The 12,413-nt window shown below is 38.0% G+C and overlaps 1 protein-coding gene across 1 annotated transcript in view; it reads left to right on the forward strand.

Annotated features, from left to right (window-relative positions):
- The window catches only part of CDH13 (cadherin 13), a 510,139-nt gene extending 499,708 nt beyond the window's left edge, over nucleotides 1–10,431 (forward strand). Inside the window, exon 9 of the mRNA XM_031051835.2 lies at nucleotides 10,329–10,431. Coding sequence (XP_030907695.1) covers nucleotides 10,329–10,330 — 2 coding nt within the window. The 3' untranslated portion in view covers nucleotides 10,331–10,431. The remainder of the gene's footprint in view (nucleotides 1–10,328) is intronic.
- The last annotated feature ends 1,982 nt before the right edge of the window (nucleotides 10,432–12,413 follow it).

The following is a 12,413-nucleotide window of genomic DNA, read 5'->3' on the forward strand; positions in this document are numbered from 1 at the left end:
CTGGCTTCAGTACAACCTTTTTGTCTGCAGAAACAAAGCAAAGGTCATTGCTCCTGCTGTAAAACTATTGGGATGATCTTCCTCAACCACCACGCCTCTGGCCAGACTCCACTCATCCACCTCCCAGCACCTGATGACCTTCACTGCGCCTGTTGTTACAGCAGAAAGTAAGTTACTCTAGTCCAGTACACTTCAGCATTATACGACAGTATATTTTATTATTTATGACTTACGCAATTTACTGTTTAAACACACAGTTGTGGGATACAACCATTGCTGTGCCTGGATGTACTTTTTATGACTAACTGTCCAAAACAAGCAAAACTTTTAAACAAAACAACCCAAACAAACAAACACTACGGTAGTGTTGTCTTTTCAAACTGATCACGTATATTTTTAACAGAAAGATAGAATCATAGAATGGTCAGGATTTGAGAGGACCTTAAGATCATTTAATTCCAACACCCTGCCATGGGGAGGGACATCTAAGTCTAAATTATGTCACCCAAGACTTCATCCTTCCTGGCCTTGAAAGCTGTCAGGGATGGAGCATTCACAGCTTCCCTGGGCAGCCCATTCCAGTGCCTCATCACCCTCACAGTAAAGAACTTCTTCGTTATATCTAATCTGAACTTCCCCTGTTTCAGTTTGAACCCACCACCTTTTGTCCTATCACTACAGTCCCTACTGAATAGTCCCTATCCAGCATCCCTATAGGCCCCCTTCAGACACTGGAAGGCTGCTATGAGGTCTCCACGCAGCCTTCTCTTCTCCAGGCTGAACAGCCCCAACTTTCTCAGCCTGTCTTCATACAGGAGGTGCTCCAGCCCCTGATCATTCTCGTGGCCTCCCCTGGACTTGTTATAACAGTTCCATGTCCTTTTTATGTTGAGGGCACCAGAACTGCCCACAATACTCCAAGTGAGGCCCCACAAGAGCAGAGTAGAGGGGCAGGATCACCTCCTTTGACCTGCTGGTCACACTCCTTTTGATGCAGCCCAAGATACGGTTGCTTTCTGGGCTGTGAGCACACACTGAAGCTGGCTCATGTTCATTTTCTCATCGACCAACACCCCCAAGTCCTTCTCTACAGGGCTGCTCTGAATCTCTTCTTTGCCCAACCTGTAGCTGTGCCTGGGATTGCTCTGACCTAGGTGTAGGACCTTGCACTTGTCATGGTTAAACTTCATGAGGCTGGCATCATCCCACCTCACAAGCGTGTCCAGGTCCCTCTGGATGGCATTCCTTTCATCCAGCGTATCAACCAAACCACACAGGTTGGGTATCGTTGGCAATCTTGCTGAGGGTGCACTTAATCCCACTGTCCATGGCACTGACAAAGATGTTGAACAAGATCAGTCCCAACACCAATCCCTGAGGAACACCACTGATGAAAAGTAAGTGGGCAGTGCTTATGAACTGAATTAAATCCTCATATCACTACCAGGTATTTAAAATTTTACCTTTTATAGGTAAGTAACCCTTGTGGTTTACACCTCTCATCTTGTTTCATGCCAGCAGCCACTGGGGAGCAAACTTTATGCCTGATTACTTTTGCCATTCCAGTTACCTTCCAATCTTCACTCTTGCATGTAAGTGATCTGCTGGGGATAATGGTAAAATAATGAGTCAAGCCTGCACTTGGAAATGGCAGCAAAGCAAATAATACCTCATTGTACACAAATAAAGAAAGAATCACATCAACTGTATTGTGCTATTTGATCAGCTACAGTAAAGCAACAGGGCGACAAGGCACCTTCCAAGTAGCCACAAAACAGGGGTTATAACCTGACATAGTGTTACATGTATTATTGACTTGGCTGGTACCAAGGGAGTCAGCCTTTGGTGGTATTGGAACACCTGTTTCCTACTGGAATCACTAAAAATCCAGAAACATAAAAGCTGAAACACCCACCCCAAGAAAACAATAAAATAATTACTTTTTTTTAGTCATCATGAGATAATATACACTGAAATTTCTCCTGTATTTCCAAGGTAACTTAATTGTCATTACCCTTAATACTGAGTGAAACATCTAGAGAACAGGTACCCTGGTTAACAGATATGCAGCCTTTCATATACTAGATTGCAGAAAAGAGAAAGAACAAGATCAAGGATATTTAATTCATACAGGGATCATAGAGTACATGACAGATTCCACAGATAAAGCAAAGTAGAAACAATATATTGTAGCAATTAGAATAACCCTTATGTGAGACAGTAAGTCAAAAGGAAAGATTTAGTTTTTTTGGTGCAATAAATTTCATATGTGCAAGCTGTGACTATTAGGTACATCATGTAAGAACTAGACCAGTGCTGGAAAGCCCAGTCACAGTGCCTGACAAGTTTGCCATTGTTACTAGCAGCAAAAACTGCATTAATCTATATGAAAATGTCTTGCCCTTGGATCCTGCACAGAGACATTGAAACATTAATGGCTCTAGATGAGAAATCCTTTGAGCTGGTCAGAAACCATCTATCCTCAGCCCTGCCAAAGGCTTAGTGCCACTGCTCACGATTATACTGGCAGAGCTGACTGCAGGATTTTAACCCATGCGTACCCATCAAGTTGTGCTCTCTTGTGTCTTTAGTCCAATCAGACCACAAAGTGCCCTTTTCTCGCTTTATTCAGTAACAGGGACAGAACTGCAATAAGAAAGCAACAGACAGAGGGCATAGTTGAAAAACCTCCTGGCAGAGATTAGACCCTGTCAGCAAACCCTCCTATCAAATGCAGCCACCACAGCTTGATGACCAAAGAGCCAGGATGCAGAGGCACCTTTTGGTTTGGTTATTGTTTTTGTCTCCCCTCTTTCTCAGTTAAGACAGCACTTATCACCTGGTTTCTGTGCCATTGAAATACCCTCATCATTCTTGCACTGATACTTTAGCCTGGCACCTTATTAAAGAGCCATCAAGGGCTATTTTTTTGTCAGTTATGTAATAAACCTAGTTTTAATTGTAGTTATATGTCCTCATTTACACAACTTGCAGGCTATGGTACTTTCTCACACTTAATTTCTGCTCCTTGGCACTGTGTACTTTGTTCTCTAGCAAATGAGCAATGATTACCTGAAGCTAATGAAAAGGCGTACGATACACAACTCTTGTCTTCTGGGATTGAGTGGATGCAATCCAAGGCTTGCTTTCTTCAGTTCTTTTTTCCTTCAATTTTAAACAGAAGACCTTTTGCTACTGCAGCTCTTCTTCATCTTTTGTCCTGCTTAGGCTTAATAAGGGAAGGAAGCAGTATGTGCATTTAAATGTCATTATTTAGTGAAGGTATGACTTACTTATGACAAAGACAGATACGTGGGTTTATTGTATAAATCAAAGTATTAAAATATGTGTATAAATAAATATAAGCAGCTAAGGTGCTGAGTTTCATTATCCCATATACACAATAGTCTGGTTTTTAATTGGTTATTAAATAGTGAATACTCATTAAAATCTCAGTTAATTAGAAAAAATTGTACAATGCAATTAAACTGTACTACAGACTAATTAATAAGGGAATTGGGGCAATTCAAATACCTTTAAAGAGATAGAAGTGGGGGCAGCAGGCAGCACACGCTTGTACCAGTCATCTTCATTAGCTTAGTAGATGGATTTTCTGCTATTTTAGAGTTTTGCTGAGGGTTCTGTTTTTTACATTTAGTTTCAAAGGAAATCTTGAGAGTGGGAAACTTTTCTGATGTGGATCTTCACAAAGTCTGGAAAAATGCTCTTAAAACCAAAAAAGATAATGGATTTATATATAACTTACCCCCATAACACAGTCAACTCTCATTTTGCTTCTGTAGACCCATTCTCAGTACTCTGCATCTTTTATTTAAGAACACCATTGAAAAAGCCTGCTAGACCTTTTTGCTTGTTTTAAGCACTCAGTCCAAAAGCTAACCTGTTTAGAAGTAGGATGTCACAAGTCAAGACTATAAAAACTTGCCACTCACTGTTAACACCACTAGTATCACACAGTTAAGTAGCAGAGGGCCCTGTTGCAGAGATTTGCTAAAAATAGTTGTTTACACCCAAATTCGGGATGGGCTTCAGACTAAAAGCCAAATTAAAGTTTGATTGTGTTGCTGGTGCTTATGAGGTGTTCCCCTAAAACTCTAGGTCTCGTATATCTGGGTGGGAATGTCATTTCTGCCCTTAGGAGGTTAGTCTTCTGTTACACAACATAGCTTACTGTTTGCTATTCTAACCAGAAGTAAATCTTAGATCTGAGACGTTCTTAGCATCTGATGTTTAATGGACCTATGTCCAGCTGGAAGTTTAATTGGCTTACTGTCTCTTGCTTTACACCTTATGTGTATTGCTGTTACCATGTACTTATTTATGCATCAGGTGCATTTACACTGAAGCATAAAGCTGTAGATCAAATCAGCTTTGATTCACTAGTATTTTACTCCCAGTTTGTAGAATTGTAAATTACTCTGCAGAACAACAAGCACTGATCTGACTGTTAGATCACTGTGTTATACAGTTGTGTTACGAAGCAAAACCCGTTCGTGGATCCTCATTCATTTGAGAGACATGTCACTGACCTAACACAATGGGTTTCTTTCATGACCTCCCTTGTATTTTATTCTGTTATTTCTCTGATAATAAATAAATAAAATCCCCAATTGGTTTATGGCTGCAAGAGATGAAAGAACTCTTTTTTTTTCATGTCAACACTGTGTACTGTTGATGGATTCTGGCAACAGTCAAATCCTGGCTCAGACTTCTGTTCTGTTTTCCTTATTAGCATTTCCTTGGTTGTCCCTGCCAAAGTCTCCTGGACATTTCTGAACTCTGTGAATTGTTGCAAATATTGCAATGTCCAAGTGTGAAATGAACTGCATGGAAACTCCAGGGAACCTGTTAGCAGTGTATTAACAATAACCCCAAGTTCGCCTAAAACAACAGGCACCTGTTCAATGGGGAATGTGTTCTTAAATTGACAGTCAATTATCACTGCATATTTTAGCATAGTTTTTTGCACCTTATCTAAGACCTACCATGAGCCTCGAAAGCCTCTTTACTAATTTAAAACCAGTCTTCACAAACCACAACAAAAATAAGACTATGAAGAATTGGAGTATACAAATAACAGCATTTTAAAAGGATTATAGCAACATTGATATTTGTTACAATTCTGGTTTACTTGAATGGGAATTGAGATGACAGTTTATAGAAGCCAGGCACTTAATCTTAATAATTACCTCTAAGGTATTACAATAATGCAAGAAAGATTTGCTTTTTTTTTAAAAAAAAAAAAAAGAAATTAAGCTGAACAAACAAAACCACAAATAACTCCACAAATAAACTCCAGAAAACCTTTCTTCTAAGACTGACATGTCTTAATAATTACAGTAAACATTTTCAGACTGGGAAGCTAAAACTTAATGTCTAAAAGCATTTAAAAAGTCTTACATGTTTAAAATGATTCCTGCATTATAAATACATTTGTATTATCAACAGCCTACGAGAAAATTAAAAGACACCTATATTCATATGGTGGAGCAAGAATGATGTGCAGCCCTATATTCTATATATGAGCCCTTACTCATATATAGAATATGAGAGCTCTCAAGGAACACATTTTTGGGATTGCATTCATGCAGAACAAACCCCTTTCTCACTCTGGAGATATTTCATGCACTATGACCATGTGTCAGGAGCTGACACAAGGTCTCTTTCACAGCTCTCATACAGCCCCTGCAATCATCCTGTCAGGCCTTGTGTTCTCCCTGTAAGAAGCCGGTCAGGAAGATATCCCTGAACAGAAGGAATTCTGTCGGAATCCAGTGGCCTCTCCAGCCTGCTGCCATGCAGACAGTCCAACATCTGTCAGTGAATGACTCTCAGGAGACCAGTGGAGTGTTGGGACTGCGGACAAGTCTAGAGAGCAAAGTATTTATTAAGACCTAAGTAAATCCATCAGCCAGAGAGCTGTTCATTCATTATAGTACATGGGTCTATCACTTGTGCAAGTCTTATGTAGCTACAGATTAGGTTTTTCTTCCTGTCTACTTGATAGCTTTGTCACCCAAACTCAGCTGGCTTCTTCAGAGCTCATTTATACTTTTTATAAGTCCTCCAGCCTGATCCAACCTGCCTCAGAATAATGATTAATGATTAATGTCCTATTAGCCATGTTTTTACTGCTGAATATTTAGCTACTTTGACAGCATGATGGTGTATTTCCATTTTACGATAATACTAGACAAATTTAACTTCTGAATTGAGTCTAGAAGCTTCAAGATTGACATGTATTTCTAGTCACAAACAGCTGTACATAATCTCAAATCCTATCCTTCACATCCTTCAGGATTGGCACACAAAATTATTTCAAGTAATGAGCATTTCTAAGGATGGGGAGGTGAGAGAGATAATTTGCCACCACATGATTGAGTGACAAATACTGAATGCTTGATATCTGAATTACTGTCTCTTATATGCTACGCAGATTAATCTGTGTCTGAAAACATTTTCCACTTACAGAGATTGCTCAATAACACTTGAGAGGTATGCACATACACCCCATATATAAACGTATACTCACTAAATATGTATGGCTTATTTCGAATTAAGCTTCTAAGCAACAAACAGAAAAGCCAGATAATGGATCCAGGTAATTTGCCTCACAAACAGACAGGTTGGATTATAAATATATGTTATTCTTTATTGTGCCTCCAAATATTACTGAAAATTACATCCAAGCTATTACTCAGGATGTTTTCTCCTGTTACAGCAGAACACTATACCATTGCCTTAATAATGCAAGAAATACTGAAACTGAAGTAAAATCCCCCTTGCATCACAACAAGGAACAGCATTTAGCAGGGAACTCTTGTAGCTATCAAACTTTAGGGTGGTCTAATAGTATTAGGCCTTAAGTAAAGAAGTTACATGTACAGACATACATGTTCATATGTGAGAGAGAAGAAATCTTTTTCATGTGCTTCTGAGAGGGAGATTTTTTAGTAAAATATTGCTTTATCTTTGTCAGGTTACATTTACTCACACATAACAGTGAATGTCTGCAGTTACCATGTTCTATATAACAGAGTAAGAAATTCTGGCTGGCACATATAATAAACCAGGAATAGTTTTAAAGACACGATTTTCATCTTGTGAGAGATGTAAGGGACTGTATTTGGGAGAGCAATTAATCCCACAGCAAAGATATGTTTCCTTTGATAATGACGATTAATGTGTACTTTGGAACCTACAAGTTAAAATCACATAACTTGATAGCTAGAGTTATGTTCATAAGGGACTTTTGTTATGCTGGACATAGGAAAGATCTAGAAACACATATACCAGTAGACTGCAGATTTTTCCTGATCCATCCCTCTTTGGTTTTTCTTCCCCTAATCTTCTTGCATTTCCCCCTCTCCCACCACAATTGATGCTCTGATAATTCTTTCCCTGCTTTCCTGTTATAATTTTGGATTCCTGTTCTCCCCTGAATCTTCATTCAGGCAAATCACACTGACATTAACGCCAGATTTGTAAGGAGAAAGACGTGTTCTCTTTACTGCTAATTGCTATTAGTTGCCATTGTTTCCTATTATAATCCCTACCTTGCTGCATGCTTGATCTCTTACCTCTGTTATTCATCTTCTGTTAACCTCTACCTCCAATTCATTTCTGGATTACATATTTGATGGATCAAGGGATAATTTGTCAGCCAATGATCCAATTTACACATAAAGTAAAATATCCCCAAAATCATTCATGATTGCCTTCATTTGAAATTGCCGAATTTTACACTTATGGATGGTGTTTGCTAATAGAGCATCTCATTTTCTCCTTTCTTCTCAATTCTTTGCAGTCAGACCAGTTGTAATCTAACAATGAATGAAACAGATTGATGAAATGGTAGAGTTATGCATGAAACAGTCCCAACTGGAAAAACACTTAATGGTGGTTAAGTATTATCCAGTTGTATAAACTACCTGAAAAATGAGCATGACTAACACAAGTAACAAGAGCCCTTTGAAAATGCCTTTCTGGGCAGAATTCTGAAGGTTTACTGACATATACATTGTCATGCCAGCTCTAATTAAGCCTGTCTAATTACTTCTCCTACAAGGGTTTCAGGCTGAGCATATAAATTCTTGAGGACCTTATCTGCTGTAGGTGTATAAATGTCTTGCAGAATAGCAGGGAGGAGAGGTCTGTAGGGAAATTTAGTACTTTTTATTAGACCATATGACATAAGTGGGAAAACAGATAAGCATTTGGACTCACAGGACCTTTGCTAAGTATCCATGAATAAAGATTTTACTGTACAGCTAAATGAATGTCCATTCTTTTTCTTACCTGTCTCAGTTGGTTCAATAAAAGTATTATGAACCTTACCTGTCTCATATCCTTCTATCTTATGAAGCCATTGCTACATCCACAGCATATCCAGCAAAAGAAAGCAGGTATCTGATAAACAGACTTCTCTTTGTTTGGGTCTGTTTGCAGTAAAGTAAAAAGAAATTAAAGGAAATTAAGCAGCTTCTACTCGCTTATCATATTGCCCTGGGAAATATATAATTCTTTTCTGCAGAATGGAACACTTCCAGCAAGCAGTGTCTTCCCCAAAATTGCCATAAATTGGTGATGAGGACACACTGCTGTGAAATGCTAGACATTAGGTGCTAGATGTTTATACAGTCCCAGGTAATACAGTGTTTATTTTCTCACTTTGAAGGGCCCTTTCCTACATCCACTGGGTATCTTTTATACTGTTTGAGCTATAGATAGGCTATGAGGACACCTGTAATTCAGCTCTGCTCAGCCTTGCAAAGAATGAAGGCCTTCCAGGCATGTCTTTAAAAAAAATAAAAACAAAACTAAACAAACCCCTAAAAACCCAAACTCAAATAAAAAAAAAAAATACTACCAGTGCTTGAGGAATTTTAACCTAGAAGATGGCATTTACAGAGTGCAGCAGTTGAGAAATATACGTCTTCACTGCAAGTTTGGACTCAGGTATACAATCGCCATGAAATTATGATATCACATTCTCTGGATCTGTACAAGATTACGGAGGATTATCCTCTAATGAACTCTACTTTTAAGTACAAGTGGTATTGAGTGGGAGGTACAACTTATAAAGATTAAGCTTTTAATCTTTTACTTGCTATTGTTCACAGTAATGCTGCTACCATGCTTCCCTGTGCTTGTCACCAAGCCTAGAATTGTGACTTGCATTGATTTGATCAGTTGCAGTGGTCAAACCAGGGTTAAAAGTACAGTACTTAATGCAAGAAATGCAGGGAGGAGGAAACGGTCCAAAATAAATCCCACTTTGCAAACACACATGATAATTTAAATTGGGAGAAAAGGCCATAACTCTGTTCTCACGGGTGCAATTGGGAACAAGATTGGGCTGCAGGTAGAATTTAATTACCACTAGGTTTTAAATGATTATTGCTTGAAAGGCTGGTGCCAGAATCACAGTCAGTTTCCTACTTTATAATAAAAAACACTCAGCTCTCCCCGAGAAAACCCAACAAGAACACAAATAAAAGCCATCATACCCCACACACAAAGGACTACAATAACATCTGTAAAGTGCATACATTTAGTAACAAATGGATTTGTTGTACATAGTTATTATAATTTAGGCTGCCTTAGTACTTGAATGCAGCTATTGTATCTGTTTTGATGTGGCCTTGATTTTTCTAATTTAAATACCTTTGAGGGAACTTTAATTTTTTGGGGAAAAATATACTATTTGTAAAATACACAGGTTTTGACCAAGCTGATAAAAAAAACAAATATTTCTGGGTTTTAATCATATTCAGCATTTTTGTTTGTTTCAAGTGTACAAACATGATGAAATAATTACATAACATAAAGCCTGATGAAAGTGACTATTAAAAAGGAATCTATCCAATACATCCTGTTCTTCACATTAACATGCTCTGTAAAATATAAATCTCTATCTCCATTGCTAAAGCTTTAGTTTCCTATCTTGATTAGGCAAATATTGAAAACAATAATCATTTTTCACTAAAGTGAACCTTTAATATAGAGTAGAAAAAGTGCACTATGGATATTACATTTTGCACAGAAGACTGGCTTTTACATTAGTGTTTGCTATTAGCGTATTTCATGTCACTCCATCATACTGTCTTTCACTCAAATCCTACATTTGTTGGAGCAGATGGAAAGTTGGTTTAAATTAATTGAAAGCATGCTGTGCACAGCTTGTGGTATCAAGAACATGCAAAGAAGAAAAGAAGATACATCAATTTCTTTTCTAGCATACCTATAACTGTGAGAACTCTTAAGAAATCATCAAGGTATTATGCTTCTCTTTTTTTCTTTTTTAGAGAAAGCTCTATTGCTTTGATATTGACAAGAGGAGGAAGACATAGTGAAATTGGCTGGATATGCACCATTTGGAAAGCAGATTCTACCTGGAATGGATTATAACAAAATGACAGAGAAAGCTAGTACTTGTTCCTTTGTTTCTATAATCATATCTACAATTCTTAGAAACATTGACAAGTTTGAAGTCTAATAACTTTCTCGACTGTTTCTACTACATCCTGTATATGGATCCTCAGCTTTTCTTCTGTCATTACTGAAAATCCAGTTGTCTTCTCTGTTCTCTGAACCAACAGCCAAAAATGTTATTAATGCCTGAATCATTTGTTTATCTGAAACCAAGACGGCGACACTCATCTACTTCTCTAGAGTGGTCATTGCACAGCTGTACTTCAGTACCTTTACAGTTAAAACCAGCTTCAAAATTATCCCAGTATAAACCATCTAATAAACAGTGGCTTTTTGATCAAGCAATAATGGAAAGTTTGTCTGATTTATTAATTTGGTTCTCTTTAAAAAAAAAAAAAACAAATATTTGTTTCACATTGGTGCAAAAAGGGCAAGAGGGAGCAGACATTGGCATGGGAAGTGTTGCTAAAATGGATGGCATCTGTTTGGTTTGTATGCTATGCTCTGCTAAAAAGACTGCAGTGGGGTAGATGGTACAGGCCAAGGTGAGACCCTCTGACACGAACAGGAGATGTTACATCTTGTAAAACAATGGCAAATGAAAAACTCAATGAGGAAAAACAGACTGTGGAAAGCAAGGTGGGAAAAACAGGCAGGAAATAAGAAATCTGCAAAGCAAGCCTTTTGGTCTTGATAGGAAGCAGATGCAGAGTCAAAGCTTTAGAAATTATAGAAGGAAAGCTCCATGCCCCAGAGGGGCTTAAAATTGGAACTTGTCACCAACAAGAAATGCACTGAAATTTGCTGGACTGAGACAGATCTCAAGGGTCCTGCACAAAAATGGTGAGCTGTCTGTCATTTTAACCTGTCTTGCTGAGTTTTCTCCATTTCAAATGTTGCCCTGTTCTAGTTTACATTCAGATAAAAGCTGGGTTTGAGTTTTAGAACCCTTTTGCTAACCTTAGTTTCTCTTTCTTACACATCTTAACTCTTTGATGTCTCAACACTGGCCACAGATTCCTTTTCTTCTCCAAAAAGGTCAAAAGGGTAGAAAAGGGTGAAAAACACTTTTTGCTTTTGCTCTTTCGGTCTTGAAGAATTCCAAGGCTGAAATGGAACAAAACTAAACCAGTACATTTTGTGTTTAGAAAAGCAAAAAAAAAAATGTATGGGAAAGTTAAAAGAAAGCAAATACATCCCACATTTTTGTCCAGATTAGTAAAGTTATTTTACATTAACCTGGGGGGGAAAGGTTATTTTATATTGAGACATTCCTCCCCTCCCCATTCTGACTGTAAATATTGAGCTGCTGCTGTTGGCAGCCTTATTTCTGCTAGTCATTGCACACATTTGACCATCCCTACTCCTTGCAGGTCAAATACAACTCTAACAACTGCAAATGAAAAAGATAAAATAATGCAAACCTTCCCCAATCCTACCTGCCTGGTTTCTTTTTCCTTCTTTCCAGAGAGCTTCAGACACTGCAGCTGAGCTTATCTTCATTTTGTTTCATGATATGATGACATCATACATCCTCCACGAATGTTTACATGCTGTATTAGATATTCCTGAAATTCAATTGTATTATTGTAAGACCTGGCAGAATTTTCTCCCTCATTTACTTAATTTCTTCCACAGCTATCTCTATAGCTTCTTGCTCCTCCCAAGACTTTAAAATTATCTATCTTCATTTTTGTCTTTTAAAATGCTGCCTGCAGAATTTTCCTTTCACTTATTTTTACAAATTCTTTATAACCACCTGAGCCAGCATTTCTTCCTCTGTTCTCAAAAGACCTTATCCCAACAAGTCTTTCCCTGTAATGTTTAATTATTGGCAAAATTAGGCTTTTCCCTGCATGCCAAACTCCTTAATTCATAAGCAAGTTGCACAAACATAATGCAAGGGAAAATTTGGCTCGGAGATCATAACTTCTCTTGGGCACAAGAAGTGTCTTAGT

Source organism: Melopsittacus undulatus, chromosome Z (assembly GCF_012275295.1).
Source record: "Melopsittacus undulatus isolate bMelUnd1 chromosome Z, bMelUnd1.mat.Z, whole genome shotgun sequence".
Classification (NCBI taxonomy): domain Eukaryota; kingdom Metazoa; phylum Chordata; class Aves; order Psittaciformes; family Psittaculidae; genus Melopsittacus; species Melopsittacus undulatus.